The sequence below is a fragment of the Chionomys nivalis genome, chromosome 6 (genome assembly GCF_950005125.1).
Source record: "Chionomys nivalis chromosome 6, mChiNiv1.1, whole genome shotgun sequence".
Classification (NCBI taxonomy): domain Eukaryota; kingdom Metazoa; phylum Chordata; class Mammalia; order Rodentia; family Cricetidae; genus Chionomys; species Chionomys nivalis.
In genome coordinates this window covers 11,929,211-11,946,722 of record NC_080091.1, presented here as the reverse complement: position 1 = coordinate 11,946,722, position 17,512 = coordinate 11,929,211, and the positions used below count along the sequence as shown (strand labels likewise).

Below are 17,512 nucleotides of genomic sequence, written 5' to 3'. Positions count from 1 at the left end.
TGTCATATGCGAGCTCCTGTCTTAGGCATCTGGGGAGAAGAAGCTTCAAATCCGTCATTGACTGCTGATCTCTGTAAAGAAAAGAGATTAGTGGAGAGAAATATACTTTCAGGCCCTGTGTATCGTAGCCGTTTTTGTCAGGATAAATTATAATGCTTTATGAATAATTATGCTCCCAAAGGCTATAGTCTCCTATTTAAAGAAGAGAATCACTCGAGTTGAAAATGTTTCTTCCACTGGTTCAGAGCACCACTTAGATCTAAAATTCTCAGCATATACATCAACTCCCAACATTTACAGTGTCATAAACTCTTTTCAGTAATTACCAATAACATCAAGTCAAAATCACAATTTTTTCGCATCATCAGTCAACACCGACTCTCCAATTATCTTTTTTCCATATCATAATTTCATATTGTTGATCAGTACTGACTTTTTAAAATTTCTTTTTGGTCAGTACCATTGTTTATAGTACCATTGGTCAATACCAGTTTTTCTCATCATCTTATATGCAGTTGTAAATATCAGGTCATTACTGGTAAGAGTACAGTAACATTTACTGTTATCAAATACCACTTTTAGTCTCTGAGAAGCTGTTAAGCCTATAGTCTGCCCCCTTCTTAAATGAAGAGGGGTTTTAGTCATTCCTTATTTTGAGTCTTTCTTTCCTTGAGAAGAAAGCTTAGGTCTTACTTCTTAGGTTTACTATTTTAACCAAAATGAGTTCTGTGTACCAGAAATTGAGAACACTCAAATGTTCAGTCTGTATCTTAGTTCTAAAGCAAACAGGTTTCAAACCACAGCAAGCTGCAGACATCGTAGTCAGCTCATCTCAGCAGGGTTTCTTTGTCCGAAGTCTCTGAAGGCAGAATGGCACCCTGTAGTGTAGTGTGTCAGTGGCAGCAGCAGATCCAAATCAGGCACTCCTCTCTGTGGGGGCTGGGAAAGCTGGATCACCAGTTCCTTTTCCAGCTCTTCTTATTCCGTTTCTCCTGCTGGGTGGTTATCAGCTATGCTGTCCTCAGGTCTTCTGTCCTTCTGCTGAATGTACCGAATCAGTCGCTCTGGAAGCCATCTGGCTTGATTTTCATCCTGGGAGAAAACACAGACATGCCCTCAACCACATATTAATATGGGATCTGGCCTTTCCATATTCCAGTGCAAAGGTCCCTCCACTTTGCTTTAGCAAAGGTGGTCTTTGTACTATTATTCCACAATCTGTCTGCAGCTGATTGCTCACAGACATCCATATTTAGAAAGTTTAGCATAAACAATGCATGATTTAAGGCATTGTGTGGCGTCTGAGGATACAACTCCCCTGTCTTTATTTTTTGGAGTTGTGTTTTCAAGGAGCTATGTGCACGCTCCACAATTCCTTGCCCTTGAGGATTATAAGGAATACCAGTCTTATGAACAATATTTCATTGGATACAAAATCTTTGAAAAGCTTTGTTAACATATCTGGACCCATTGTCCGTCTTTATTACTTTTTGGGTTCCCATGCATGAAAAGCATTTTAAGCAATGAGTTATTACATGCTTGGCAACTTCCGCAGTTTGTGCTGTGGCCATCATAAATCCTGAATACATATCAATTGTCACATGCACATATCTCAATTTTCCAAACTCAGTAACATGGGTTACATCTATCTGCCATATATGATTAGGAAGCAGTCCTCAGAGATTTACCCCCAAATGAGGCACAGGTAGATATTGTGGGCATCTTTTAGATTGTTTAACGATTTGACAAGCAGCTTCTCTGGTCAGCTTAAATTGCTTTCTTAAGCTTGAGCTATTTTCATGGTGTATAGCATGCGATTGCTGAGCGAGTTCAATCTGAGAGCAATTATTTTTGTAAGTTCATCAGCTAGAGCATCACCTTCAGCTAATGGACCAGGAAGACTTGAATGTGCTCTGATGTGTCCCACAAAACATGGTAACTTTCTATGGTGTATGACTTCCTGAATCTGCAGAAACAATATTTTAACTTGTTCATTGCTTCCTATATATGGCACTGTTTCCAAGACTTGCAACGCATTATAAATATACTGACTATCAGAATATAGATTAAAAACCTTATTAGCAAAATTCTTAAACACTAGAGCTACAGCCCACAGCTCCACTATTTGAGCTGAAGCTGGTTCTGTCTGTACCACGTGTCCTTTGCCATTGACTACATAAGCAGCCTTTCCATTAGATGAGCCATCAGTGAAAATCAACAAAGCATCCTTTATGGTATCCTTTGCCACTGTTTTAGGAAAAATGAATGAATGATGTTGAATAAACTACAGTAACTGATCAGCTGGGAAAAGATTATTAATCTGACCTTAAAATTGAACAAGTGCAATTGCCCAAGAATCACTATTTTGAAATAACCATTCAATTTGCTGCTTAGTGTGAGTAACATTGATTATAGCTGGTTCTTTGCCAAAATATTTTCTAGATTCCATTCTGCTCTTCTGTGCTAAGCATGGTACTGCTTCAAAATAAGGATTTAATACTTTAACTAGTGATCCAGGAAGGTGCAGCCACAGAAGTGGTCCGTTCTGCCATAAAACTGCTGTAGGAGTTAGTCTTGTAGGTAAAATACATACCTGCCACATTTGGCTGTAATCGATATAGCACACCTGCTGTTCCTGTATAGCCTGCTCTATCTGTGAGAGAGTCTGTCTGGCAGCTTCTGAAAGCTGTCTGCTGGAATTTGGATCACTGTCTCCTTTAAGGATTTCACTTAGAGGCTCGAGGTCTCCTGTAGGAAACCTTAAATAAGGCCTTAGTCATTGCATATTTCCTAATAACCTTTGAAAGTCATTAAGAGTTTTTAAGTCATCTCTTCCTAATTTCTATAGTAACAAAAAGTGGAGAGTTCCATGGAGAATTAGATGGTGAAATATGTCCATTATCCAGCTGTCCCTGCTCTAACTGCTGGGCAGTTGTAGTTTTCTTGTGTTAGAAGCCACTGACTCACCCATACAGGCTCATCACTTTTCCATATTATTGGGTCTGCATGGAGTGCAGGTCTTTCAGTGACCTCTCCTAAAAATGACCTAATCCTGTTCTAGGAGGTCTACTGTCTAGTATGACAGGATCAACCTTTCCCTTATTGTCCTTGCCTAGACCTTGATTAGGTAATAATCCTTGTTGAAACATCTGATTAGTAACAGCCGTGCTGGGAGAATATAAATATACTCCCATTCTGGACATGATATCTCTGCCCCATAAGTTCACAGGTAAATAAGGAATAATATGGCTTAAAAGTTCCTTCATGTCCTTCCTCATCTTTCCAGTGCAGTTCATTGCTACTCTGTTCAGGATTTCTAGTCTGACCAATTCCTTGTGACTGTGTAATAGTCTCCGTTTTTAGCCACTTAGAAGGCCACTGTCTGGTGGTTATAATGGAAATATCTGCACCAGTATCTAGAAGGCAAGAAAATCTTTTTCCATTTATAAACAAAGTGAGTTCTGGTCTCTGAGGACCTATGGTCTGTACCCAAAATGCATCAGATGGACCAAATCTATCCTTTCCTCTCCTTTCTTTCTTACTCTGATCATTGGTCTACACTGCTGGAGTAAAACTAATTGTGCAAGCCTCTGACCTTTTACTACAGAGACTCCATTGGTGAGTGAATCATCATCTTGATCTCTCCCTCAAAGTCAGCATCTATGACTCCAGGAACCACTAAGATCCCTTGCATAGTTGAGCTACTTCTTCCTAGCAGTAATCCTACAGAGCCTTTTAGTAAAGGCCCATAGACCCCTGTGGGGAGAGCTTGCATCCCCATCTCAGGCGTTATAACCGTGTATACGGCTGAACTGAGATCAAGCCCTGCACTCCCTGGTGTGGCTCTGAAAAGGTCCTGTATAGATCTCCTTGTAGGTGTGCAGATCGCTGTATGGCCCCATAATTTTGTCTCAGGGCCTGAGGCTGGCCCCTGAATCCATTTCCAAAAGGGGATTTCCTAGATTGGATCTATTTTTATTCTTCTACATAGTGGTGTCTAATGAGGCCAATATCATTAGTTAAAATACTTCCCTTTTTCATTTTCCTATCTGCGGGACAGACTTGCAACTTAAGAGAATAGCTTATAAGCTTTTTATTAGATATTCAATGGTTAAAGCTCTAGTTATAATATTCTTATGGGAAACCTTGAGCCGATAGGTAAAATTCTTACAAAGAAAAGTTTCCAATAGAGAACTTAGAAAGCTGCCAAGCAGGTACTCAAACAGGTAAAATATAAATCAACAAGTACAGTATATTAATTATAATACAGCTATGGCAAGTGTGTATATTAAATATAAAACTTATTCTACAACAGTTTTATAAAAAATGCTGTTTATGGCTAAACCTTCTCAATTTTGCCAGTTAAGATATTAAATTCTTAATTTAGAACAGTAGCCTGTCTGATACAAAAGGGCAGGATAAAATCTGGGAGATGGTTTAACAGAATATTGACTATGATCAATAGTTCTTATACTAAACAATAGATTCATTGATAATTTTAAGATTGATTCCTGGACAATTGCCTTTGCTCAATTCAAAGGCCAAAACAATAATCTTTTCCCAGATGATCATTGCTACGATTCACACACCTGTATTTTGCTAATGTTATAGCTAAAAATCCCTTAAAGGATTTTATGCTAAATTTTACAAATGGCTCTTCCAAGGAAGAACTGCACATATGGCTAATAATTAATAAAAAAAAAAATATGGAGCATACTAAGGCTCCTTAAAAGCAACTTATAACAGTTGCACACAGCAACTTATAACAGTTGCACACAGATCCTGATGCAAACGGATCTAGCATGATGTCCTGCAGAGTGGCGTAGCAGGTTCTGTTATCAGGCACTCCTCCTTGGGGGGCTTCCTGTAAATTTTGGGGGGACACGGCTCCTGACACTAGATCATCTCTTTTTGATCTTCACTCACTAGTCCAATGCTTTCCTCTCCTGCATCTCCTACACAATCCTGGTTCTCTTCTAGTCCTAGGCCTTGCTCTCCTATCAGGGCATCATCTGACCTGATGTCCCATAAGACTGCATCCAAAACAGCCTCCAGGTATTCCTGTAGCTTGCATTCTCCCTGGGGCCAGGTCTCCCTGCTGGGATAAGATGTCATTAATTGTCTTTCCCTGTAAGGCAGCAGCTAATGTCATTCCCTGTGTATATGATTGGCCAATATCTAAGCAAATTCGGCTATAATCTGCAACATTACCCTGTTTCTTAAAAGGTCTTATAGCCTCCTTGCATACAGCGTTAGCGTTCTCAAATGCTAACCATTTAATTATTATCTGTGCTGCTTCTGAGTCTCCAGTCAACCTATTAGAGGCCTGTGTCAGTCTGGAAACAAAGTCCTGAAATAACTCATCTGGTCCCTGTCTTATACTAAACAACTCCTCAGTCTGCTCTTTTGACGATGGAAGCTTATTCCAGGCCTTCTTGGCCACTGCATTGGTCTGGACATAAGCTACCATATCATATTCTAACTGCTGATTTGCTCCTGTATAGGGTCCTTCACCTGCCAGCATCTCGTATGAAATGGGAATTTGCCGAGTCCTGTTTCTCTCAGCTGTAGCCTGACACTGTTCTGTAAATTCAGTTTTCCACAATAGATAGTCTCCTCCTGACAGGCAAGCCTTGGCTATCTGCTTCCAATTCACTGGTGGCAGAGCTTCTACAGCTATGTTCTCCACCAGTATCTGGGTAAAAGATGCCGTGGCACCGTATTGAACACAAGCGGTTTTTGATTCTTTGAGTAACTTAAATGATATAGGAATATGTACTCTAAGCAGATTTCCTTGCGCATCTCTCTGCTCCATTACTGGAAACAATTGAAATCCTTGCACCTCTTCTCCTCTGCTAACAGCTTCTCTGATACAAGCTTGTAGAGGAGATTCACTGCTATCGTTATGCCTGTGCTTCATCTTCAGTGTACTCTGAACTGTGGGTGGATCTAAGCCTGCCATTGCAGTAGAAAGACTGTTGCTCTTCTGATAAGAGTCCTGTATCTGTATAGCTCCTAATCTGCGCAATAGCGAGGTTACCATCTTTCTCAAGCCTTTTATTTCTTTCTGAACCCTGTCCTTGTAGCTCTGTCTCTCAGCGCTGCTGTTTGCTAGTGAGGGAGATGAAGACCCCCTTTCATAGTCTAAGTTGTTAGTCTCTTATCTGTTGTAACTGCTCTGTTCTGAAAGAGAACCTAGTCACTCCTCAGGTGGTGCGGATGGAACTATCTCCTGCTGGTCAGGATTAAAGTCCAACCTTTCCTGTATTAGCATCCAGAAATAAGGTGTATCTTCAGGGATGCTTTCTGGTCCATAATTACAATAATGTTGTTGGATTCTCATTCCTACTTCTTTCCATACGGCTATGTCTAAGGTCCTATGCTGGGAAAACCGAGGGCATATCTCCTCTACGAATTCTAAAAATTCCTGTATCTGATGCTGCTGTACTCTCTCTCCTCTGTTTTTTAATATATCTTCAATCAATTGCATAGCCATTCGATTGCTTTCTCCTTGTCCCATATTTTCTATATTTACAAATTTTACTCCCTATATTACTGTCCCATTTTGTTATCTAAGCGCACATTACTCATATATCCACTGATTTTTTTTTCTCGCAGGTTCCTCACATCTGGTCACTTCTTCCTTGGTTTTTGGGGATCGCGGATCAGCTTCACGTTCTCCTCCGTACTTCTGTTCTTTTCTCTGGCTTTTCTCGGGTTCAGTGGTCAGCACCACGTTCTCTTTGGTACTTCTTGTCCTTTCTCCAGCTTCTCTCGGTGTTCAGTGGTCAGCACCACGTTGCTGACGCCATTATGTCGAGGTCCGTGGCCCCAACATAGAAACTATTTTTCCCTAACTGGATGGATATGGAGGCGTGGGAAATAATGAGACACAGTTCACACAGCAATATCAGAAGGGCATCTCAGGCTTCATCCATTCCAGAAGATCTACCCATGTTTATTATTCAAACACCTTTTATGCCACAGGTAAACCAAGGTGGAAACTCATTAATATTCTCTTTCTGGGGACACAGGACTACAGAAACACCTGCAACTTAAGTCACCAGCTTGGATTTAACACCTCTCCCCAGACGATCCACATTTTAACAAAAGAGAAGGAGCCATACATCCTGGCCTTTGTTAGGTGGCTAGCTTGTCTGACGGGATTGCAGCTGCCTTGGAAATTAAGCATGGCCAAAGAGCCTGGCTGCAAATATCTTGTATGAAATATGGGCCTACAAACACTCCCAAAAAATTACTTCACACAATCAAAAGCAGAAAGCAGTTTGGAGAGAATTACACCCAGATTTCCTAAATGACTATTTATAAATGTTTGTTTACATTTAAAGGGGGATATGCTATAGAAATTTGCATTGTTAAGGATCTTGCTTTATTCATACAAATTTAAGGTCAATTTTGGTATATGTATGTTTCTGCTCTTGATTAAGGTATTGTGTTTGTACCGCTCATTTTAAAATGTAATGCATAATTTAAAAATATAGGTTAATAGATAATCATCTATTAGGTTAATAGATAATAGATAGTCAAGTTTGTAGTCAAGTTAGTTAGGTTTTTTAGATATATAGAGATATAGTTCAGTTAGATAGGGATTCTTCAAATCTTTCAGAGACCTTCAGAATATGCCATTTAAATGTTTTAAGAACTTAGGACTTTTCATGACAATGAGACACATCTGCTCCTGGCAGCACCAATAGCTTCAAGAGGAAGATGGGCACTGAAGAGGTTCCTTATGGAGTTTGCTAGCCACTTGGGCAAGAAACTGCTCTTGCCTGGACTACTGAACTGGACATGCAGAACCCACAGAGAAATGACTGCTAAACTTGTCTAAAGGTGAGATGATTCTTCAGGGTTCCTGCTTCATGAAAGAGTCTGCCAGACATTCTGCAGGACACAGAAGAAAGTAACTGACAAACTGCCAATACAAGCAGAACTGTCTTTGAAATTTCCTGCTTCATGAAAAAGTCTGCTGGATACTATGGGCCTATAGGCTGAAGATGGATGCCCCAACAGTACAGAAGAACTTTGGGTGACTGTCCAGGTAGCAATTTGTCTCTGTCAGTTCTAGAGTTTTGAAAGTTGTTTACAATGCACTTTCTGTTTACTTAGGTAATATTATATCCTCCTGGAGTCTTTGATGGAGTTGAAGAATAGATATTTATAATTATAGTTTTCCTTAGTTATGATAAAAGATAAAGTAGACATAAATATTATAACTGTAATCTTACTTAATACTTGTTTTGTTATATGTAATTTTACTATGCTAAAGTTAAAACCTTCCTTTTTTATTTAAACAGAAAAGCGTGGGAGGTCCTTCTGTCTATGTGTTGCTTCTATTGGTTAATGAATAAAGAAACTGCCTTGGCCTATAGCAAGGCAGAGCTTAGTCAGAAGGGGAAGACTGAACTGAATGCGGGGAGAAAGAAGGTGGAGTCAGAGAAAAGCCATGTAGCCCCACCAGACAGATGCCAGATGCAACTTTACCTGGTAAGCCAGAGCCACATGGTGATACACAGATTAATGGAGATGGACTAGTTTAGGATGTAAGAGTTAGCCAATAAGAAGCTAGAGCTAATAGGCCAAGGAGTGATTTAATTAATACAGATTTTGTGTGGTTATTTGGGGTCTGGGCAGCCAGGAACAAACAAGCAGCCTCTTACAACACCCCAGATCCTCACATCCACATATCCAAAGAGTCTGGAATGTTCAGGTGGAAGTTCCACCCCAAGCCTCCTTGCCTGGGAGTTGCCTTAGTCCAGACTCAGCCCCTGAGATGACCACTCACTCCCACAGGGTATTTAAACTGCCCCTCCCCCAGTGAGCAAACACCTGGTTTTCCAGTCTTCCTTTCCCACCTCCTCTCTGAGGGTGGAGGGGGGCTGGAAAGCCATTCCAGAGCGTTTATATCCATTCAACTTGGGCTTTTTCTAATTTGGTTTGATTTGGTCTAATTCGGATTATTGCATCTGTGGAGAAGTTTATGGGGTGCAAAAACTTTTCATTATTGATAAATAACCGGAAAGCCTATTGTCTCGTGTAATAGCCCCAAGAGCCCCTGAGATGAACTCAGCTTCTATGGTCATCACTGTAAACATCAGGCCCAGAGATGCCAAGGCACTTGCCCAGGTATACACAGCTTAGCTGGCACCAGCTGAAGTAGAGGCTGAACTTAGCTCTGACCGGCTCTACAGTGCTCTGTAGAGAGAAAACTTTGTCTCTGCTCCTTCAACACTGCACGGTCCACCATGTACACACTCCTAAGGGATGATGAAAGGCTGCCAACATCCCCCTCTGCCTCCATCTGGGAAAGGTATGACCCACAGAAGACACTTGCATCTTCACTGCCAGCTCCTGGAGTGTTCAGAGCAGATGAAACCCCACAGACAGAAGCAGCCCGGGGCTGCAGGAGATGTGCTCGGACCTGAGTTTGAATCTTCTGCACCCATGGAAACAGCCAGGTGCAGCAGTATGTCCTGTGGAGGCAGAGGCAGGAGTCAGCAAGGAACCCTGCCTCAGAGATCCACAGCCAGACATTGTGCAGAGAAAGTCTAAATAGCACATCTCCACCAAATCCCTCCCTCTCGGAGTTCAGAACCATGAATGAGGAGGCAGAAAGAGTCTAAGAGACAGTGTATGTGTGTGTGCATGTGAGTGTGTGTGAGAGAGTGTGTGATGGAGGAGTTACTTTCATTTAATAAAGAAACTGCCTTGGCCCATTTATAGGCCAGCCCTTAGGTGGGTGGAGTAAACAGAACAGAATGCTGGGAGAAAGGAGCCGAGTCAGGGAGTCGCCATGATTCTCCCACTCCAGACAGACGCAGGTTAAGATCTTTCCTGGTAAGCCAGCTCGTGGTACTACACAGAATATTAGAAATGGGTTAGATCAATATGTAAGAGCTAGCCAATAAGAGGCTGGAACTAATGGGCCAGGCAGTGATTAAAAGAATACAGTTTCCGTGTAATTATTTTGGGGCATAAGCCATGTGGGCAGCTGGGTGCTGGGGACGCAGCCCTGCCGCTCTTGTTACAACAGAGTGTGTGTGCATGTGAGTGTGTGTGAGAGAGTGTGTGTTGTGTGAGTGTGTGTGCATGTGAGTGTGTGTTGTGTGTGTGTTGTGTGAGTGTGTGTGCATTTGAGTGTGTGTGAGAGAGTGTGTGTGCATGTGAGTGTGTGAGAGAGTGTGTGTGTTGTGTGAGTGTATGTGTGAGATAGAGTGAGAGAGAGAAAGAGTGTGTGTGTGCGTGCGTGTGTGCATGTGAGTGTGTGAGTAGGGGAGATCCACACCTCCCAGCACTTGAGAGGCAGATACAGGTGAATCTCTGTGTTTTAGGGGCCAGCCTGGTCTACAGAATAAGTTTCAGGACAGCCAGAGTTACACAGGGAAACCCTGTTTCAAAAAAACAAAAGAGAAACAGACAGACAGACAGACAAAGGGCATGGAGGGTAGCAGGAGAACAAGGCGCTCTGAATCAGCTAAGCAGACACATTTGAGCTCACAGAGAGGGCAGAGGAAGCACGGGGCCTGCACAATCTACACACGTATTATTGCTATTAGCTTAGTGTTTTTATGGGAATCCTGACTGAGAACAAGTGGGTCTCTGTCGTGTCTGCTCTTGAGACTTTCTTCCTCCTGTTGGGCTGCCGTGTCCAACTTCAATATGGAAGCTCTTACTTCGTCTTATTATATTTATTTTGTCATGATTAGTTGTTATCTCTAAGAAGCCTGTTTCTGAAAGACAGAGGAGTCCATCTGAAGGGAAGGACAGGTGGGGAGGAACTGGGAGGAGGAAAGGGAGGGAAAACTGGAGTCAGGATATATCGCGTGAGAAAAGAAGCCTTGCCTTAAACAATAAAATGGAGAGATTAAGGAAGACATTTGACTCCAACCTCTGATTCACAGGTGGGCAGCAAACCCCTGTCTGCTTTATTGCTTCCTGTCTGATGCAAATCCAGGTGTGTGTGTGTGTATGTGTGTGTCTGTGTGTCTGTGTGTGTGTGCCAGGGTCTCCCGGGCACCCCAGCCCCAGCATCTCTCTCAGAAGGTAACAGGCACTCCACATGCTATGTGTCAGTGAGCAACTGCTTTACTGTACATGGATTTTCCAGACTCTTCCACCGTCAACCTCCGAAGAACAGATCAGAAGCTAACTTCAGTACTGCTGTTTCCTCTGGGCTAAATCCCCAATAAGCAATAAACCCAACCTGAGGTCCCAAAGTACAGAATCCAGTTTAGGTGGGGTGACAAAGGGATTTCCACTCCCCCCCCCCATAGGCAAGATAAGTCACCTGAAGTCACAGCTAGGAAACAATAAAATGGAAACTTTTTAAAAATCTGTTGAGCCACGGTGGCTGTGGGTTTCGCACTCGGTGACTCACACCAGTGAGGAAACACTATATCAGCTGAGTTTACAAATACACTGCCCGAGTGAATCACATCACCCCTCGGCTTCCGCTGGGAGACTGGCTGTGTGGCTGTCGTCGGACTCACACTCCACATGCCCAGGCACACACACAGTTCCCATCCTTGCCGTTACCTGGAGTCCCGGATGAAGGCTGCAGCTGAATCACTTGTTGGCCGGCATACCTATCGGGGGAGGGATGACTTCCTTAACAAAGTCTCCTTCGTTCCTTCAAATCTATAATTATATTGCTCCAATGGGTTCTGTCTCTATAATGTGAAGGCGCTGGCCTAGCACAGAGCCCCCTGCCTTCACATCATAAATCATAACTCGCACTACAGAGATGGTGTATGCTGCTGGCTCTGCCAAACCTGGATGGCTGGGGGGTTTTTACTTTGTTCTTTTTTTTTTTGCTTGTTCGCAGCTGGATTCCCAGAAATAGGCTATTCAGAGGTAGAGTGCAGGTCTCGCAGGTATGAGACTCTGGTTCCATCCCCAGCACCATGTCCACCACCCTGTCATCTCGGGACTCAGAAGAGGCCTGAGTTTGAGGCCAGCCTATGCTACATATGGACTTTTAGTCCAGCCTGGGCTACACAAGACTCTTGTCTCAAAAAAGGAATAGTGGCGCAGAGCCAGTTTAGCCAATTATTTTAAGGACCTAAATTCGGATGTTCGGCACCCACATAAAAGCCACAGTATAGTAGTGCCTCCAATCCCAAGGAAGTGGAGGATGATGCCAGGGATGGAGACAGGATTCCTGGGACTTGATTGCCAGACTGCCTTACAGGAACAGCGGGTTCCAGGTTCAGAGAGACCCTCTCTCAAAAACCAAGACGGAGAGTGACCGAGAAAGACCTTTCACGCCAGCCTCTATCCTCCTACACACGGACAACCACACACAGCACACGTGCACCAACTTCATGGATGAACACCACGCTATGGACGTGAAAATTTAAAATTAAACAACAAAAATAATTCTAAAATATTTATTTACAAATACATTTATTTCTCACATATTAGTATAAATAAAGACTTTCCTTTTCATATCTTTGAAGACTGGTTTCTCGATAGCACCCTGCCCAGTAGTTTGCTAATGCTGTCCAATGAATTACATAAAGTGTTGTTTGAGCTATGCTCACAATAAATACTGAGTCCAGTCAGGGACAGGATGGGGGAACAGTACTGGAAGAGGGGACCCCTGCTCAGGCCCCATGAGAAATAGCAGCTTGGGGCCTCAGCAACCAGGGGTCATAAGAAGGGTGACTGGCAGCAGCCATGTGCCTTTATCATATGGGTGACAATTCTCAAGAGGTGCCAGGCTTCACAAGGAAGAGCACAAAGCTGGTGGTGTCCGTCTGAGAGAGCTGCCAGTCATGGTACGGCCCCTGGACTCCATGCAGATAGGCCCTCAGCTCCACGCTGAGACGGTGGCCAGCCTTCAGGTGTATCAGGTCACTCCGGGAACCTTCGACTAAGTTGGCCTCCATGGAGCAAGGGAACAGGTCCACAGTCGAGGTCCAGCTGTCAAGGTCATTTACCCGAGGGTTCAGTTGCAGAACAAGAGAGACCTGGCCCTGCACCTTGTGGTCCATGTTTTTGGACACTGGGTTGAGCTTCAGTTGCAAGGACACATAGTAGAGACCAGCTTGGTCCACCACCAGCTCGTTTTTGTCGTCATTATACCTCAGACCCTGGGACAGGTATGTGCTCCCAGCTCCGTGTTGGCTGTGCCACCTCAGGGTCCTATTGCTCAGCAATGCCTCTAGGAAAAGAACAAGGAGTTGCTGAGGGTAGTCGGGTATGGAGAAGTGGGACCTTGGGAGTGGGGGTACGGAGAAGGAAGCAGAACAGAAGGAAACTGAGGGAAGGAGGTAGAGAGGCCTCAAGAAAGTGGGTGTGGAATAAAAAAAAAAGAGGGGAAGAGAGGTCTAGGGTGGAGATGCAGGCAAGCTCTAGGGAGGAGGTGAGGAGAGCCAAGGGGTGGGAGGGTGAGGTGAGGAGGGAAAGCAAAGGGGAGTGCTGGGGGAGAGTGGAGGGGTGAGGGGAGAAAGAGCGAGAGAACAGGGGAGGAAGGAGAGAGGCTTCAGGAAGGGGGAATACAGGAGGGCAAAGAGATTGGGAAGAGGATCAGGAACTTAGCGACAGGCAGGAAGGAACAACGGCTGGGGCTCAGCAGGCGAGGGCTCGCCTGAAGCCCTGGGTTCATTCGGGTAGGAGAATGGCTAGCCTCAGCTACAAAATGAATTTGAGGGAAGCCTAGGTTACGTGAAAGTGAAGGACAGCGAGAGGAAGGGAGAGGGAGAGGGGGAGGGGGAAGGGAAGGAGGGAGGGAGAAGTCCCAATTAGGGTGACAGCTGGTGCTGTGATGGGGGGGCTAAAGAGATGAGAGAGGGGGACAGACTACGTGACACCAATGGCCCTTTTGTTCAGCCTCTTTACAGGACCCGCTGGGGATACATCAGGCACACTCACCATTTTTAGTCTGTAGTTTGGCAAACACGGAAGACCCCTGGGAGGAAAGAAGAAACAAAGTAAGGGCTCCCCTACGTCTTAGAGGGGCAGGTGGGAGTTCATAAGGCCCAGCCCACACTGGGGTGCCCTTCAACTTTGGATGGAGGAAAGTCCCGGGAACCTAGAGGGGACTGTAGGGAAATGCGGTGCACCGTCGGTAGTCCTCTCCCGGGTCCGATATGTACACAGGAAGTTGAGGGGGTTAAGACGCAAAGAAGTCTCTGAGTGCGAGACGGAGAAGGGGCGTGTCAAACGTGGTCGCGCGAGGGCGCTAGGGAAAGGTGTTTTCCCCACGACGGTGCAGAGGGGTGCTTTTAGAAGAAAGGATTCCCCCGGGAACGGGACGTGCCTCACCTGCCGTGTAGTGATGGGGTGGCCAATTAGGGAAACAGGGGTGCCTGTCAGGTTTGAAGTCTTCTCTAAGGTCCCCTGGGTGGTCGAGGTGGGGATTGTGAGCGCCGGCGGGGTCAGGATACGGGTGAAGAGGACGATCAGGCCACAGACGACCCCGAGCAGAAACAGCAAAGCGCCTAGCCAGTAGAGCAGCTGGCAGCGGGAACACGAGTGCGGGGCGGGCGGCCACGCGAGCTCGGGGTCCTGAACGTTAACCCTGAGACTCACAGCATCCTTAGGGTGCTCAGCATTCTCTGGTCGCACGGTACCTGCGAGGAGCGCAGCATCCGATGGGAGCGCAGCAACGGCGGGAAGCGCAGCATCCGCCGGACACACAGTACTTGAGGCATGCCCGGCTTCCGCGGCGTCCTCCGCATCCCGCGTGCTCTGGTCCATGGCCTCGGTCGGGCAGTGCTTCTCTCCCGCCTGAGCCCGCGCTTTATAGGCTGAGGCTGCGGGGGCGTCTTTTCCGGGCGGTTAAGGACGGCCGCGGGGTTCCCGGGCTCCTCGCTCCGCCCCACGACTACGGGAACTTTCCCTCCCCCCTCCTCCACTCTAGTCCCACCGTGGTATCCAGATTCTACGCCTGTCCTCCTCTTTCTTCTCCTCCCCCTCCCCTACTTTTCCTCCCTTCCTCCTCCTTCCTCCTTCTTCTGTCTCCCGCTCCTCCCCCCTTCCTTCTTCTGCTCCCCACCCCTCCTCCTTTTCTTCTTTTCAGTGAGGTGTGTGTGTGTGTGCTTTTTTTTTTTTAACACTGACACATTAAACAGCTGTTTATATGATGGGACCATGTAATGTCGGGATCCACTCCCTCCCTAGCCTCTCCTGGATCCACGGTCTGTTTCCCTTCTTTTCGCTGTCCTGAGGTTTGGGTACATACGGGAGGCGTGGTAACGGGACTGTTCACCGAGACTGCCCTGCCTGAAGGTCTTTAATTCTATCTCAGCTCTTCAGTTCTGTTTTTTTGTCTCTGACTCTCAAGCCTCTGTCTCCCTGTCTCTCTTGCTCCCCTTTCTTCCAACCCCTAGCTTCCCATCCCCAGGACGCCCCCAGGGTTCCCCTAAATTCAGGGCTTTTGCAAAGAACTCTGGGGACATCCAAGATTCATCGACTCCCCACTCCCAGAGGAACTGAAGAGCCCTCCTGAGCACCCCCACCCAGCCTCTCTTCCCCAAGACCCCCGGGGCCTTTCTTGGCCTGTCCCCACCCACCTTCTTGGGGCTTCCTGTCAGGAACCTTTTAGGACCCCAGAAGCAGAAGACCGGAGAACCCAGATGGAGAAATCCCCCGAGGCCACCGACACATTTCCGATTTCCCATTCTTTCACTGCTCTTGTGTGAGTTGAAGGCCCAGGGGAGGCAGGAACATCAGAAAAGGCCCCCAAAAGAGGAAATGAGAGGTGATTGACGCTGGGCAAGCCCTGGGGACAGACTCCGCGATGTCTTGATCTGCTGAAAAGACAAGCCGGTAATGATGTAACCACCTAGCCTGGTGTCCTGAGTTCAGTCCCTGGGACCCACCTGACGGAGAGAGAGAACTGGCACCTACAGAGCTATCCTGCAGACGTCTTTTGACCACTACAAGCACCCGATAAGAAAATGTAATCTTGCTGGGCGTTGGTGGCTCACACTTTTAATCCCATTTTAACCCCAGCACTCGGGAGGCAGAGGCAGGCGGATCTCTGTGAGTTCAAGGCCAGCCTAGTCTACAAGAGCTAGTTCTAGGACTGGCTCCAAAGCTACAGAGAAACCTTGTCTCGAAAAACAGAAGAGAGAGAGAGAAAAAAAGAAAGAAAGAAAGAAAATGTGATTCAGCTGGGTGCTGGTGGTGCATGCCTTTAATCGTGACACCCAGGAGGCAGAGGCTGGAGGATTTCTGAGTTAGAGGTCAACCTGGTTTACAGAGTGAGTTCCAAGGCATGGCTGAATATTCTGTTCTTTAGTCAGTAATTTACACAGCCAGACACCATGCAAAAGTAACATCTTCCTTTAAAATGATAGGTATGCCGGTTTTGTTATGGTATATCATCATTAAAAGTTAGTACAAGTTAAAAAAAAAAAAAAAGAAAGAAAAGAGTTCCAGGACAGCCAAGACAACACAGAGAAACTCTGTCTTGAAAACAAAAACAAGTAGGGGGGCACGCCTTTTTATCCTAGCACTCGGGAGGCAGAAGCAGGCGGATCTCTGTGAGTTCAAGGCCAACCTGGTCTACCAGAGCTAGTTCCAGGACAGGCTCCAAAGCTACAGAGAAACCCTGTCTCGAAAAAAAAAAAACCAAAAAAGAAAAGAAAAAAATGTAATTTAAAATAATTTTAAGCTGTTTTGTGCCCAAAGAGGGACCAGTTGGTATACCTCAGCCGCCACCTGCAGGAAACAACTGTGAAATGGGGAGACTGTTTTGACATAGTGTCTGGCGTACCGCAGGTCATCCTCAAACTCACTAGACAGCCTGACCCTCCTGATTGCTGGGACACAGGCACACACAGGCATGCACCCCCACACATCACAGACATGCACCCTCACACTCAGGCATGCACCCTCACACATCACAGGCATGTACCCCCATACATCACAGTCATGCACCCCCACACATCACAGTCATGCACCCCCATACATCACAGGCATGCACCCCCACACATCACAGGCATGCACCTTCACACGCAGGCATGCACCCCCACACATCACAGGCATGCACCCCCACACATCACAGACATGCACCCTCACATGCAGGCATGCACCCTCACACATCACAGGCTGCACCCCCACACATCACAGGCATGCACCTTCACACGCAGGCATGCACCCCCACACATCACAGGCATGCACCCCCACACATCACAGGCATGCACCCCCACACATCACAGACATGCACCCTCACACGCAGGCATGTACCCTCACACATCACAGGCATACACCCCCACACATCACAGGCATGCACCCCCACACATCACAGGCATGTACCCTTACACATTACAGGCATGCACCCCCACACATCACAGGCATGCACCCTCACACATCACAGGCATGCACCCCCACACATCACAGGCACATACCCTCACACGCAGGCATGCACCCTCACACTCAGGCACGCACCCTCACACCCAGTTTTTTCAGTGTTGGGGAAGGAACCCAGAGCCACACTAGGCCTGGGCTCTACCAACTGGCCTATAACCCCAGGTCGGCTGTT

At 46.0% G+C, this 17,512-nt stretch overlaps 1 protein-coding gene and 1 non-coding gene across 2 annotated transcripts; one reads left to right on the top strand and one right to left on the bottom strand.

The window, feature by feature from the left end:
* Nucleotides 1–12,725: 12,725 nt before the first annotated feature.
* On the bottom strand, nucleotides 12,726–14,721 carry Tnfsf9 (TNF superfamily member 9). The gene is made up of 3 exons (XM_057771713.1): nucleotides 14,287–14,721; nucleotides 13,894–13,930; nucleotides 12,726–13,183 (listed from the first exon to the last, which is right to left on the bottom strand). Exons 1-3 carry the CDS (start codon nucleotides 14,719–14,721, stop codon nucleotides 12,726–12,728), a joined length of 930 nt encoding a protein of 309 aa, XP_057627696.1.
* Nucleotides 14,722–16,241: 1,520 nt separating this feature from the next.
* On the top strand, nucleotides 16,242–16,373 carry LOC130876639 (small nucleolar RNA SNORA15). Its single transcript, XR_009057299.1, has one exon. It is a non-coding gene; the product is annotated as a small nucleolar RNA SNORA15 (small nucleolar RNA).
* The last annotated feature ends 1,139 nt before the right edge of the window (nucleotides 16,374–17,512 follow it).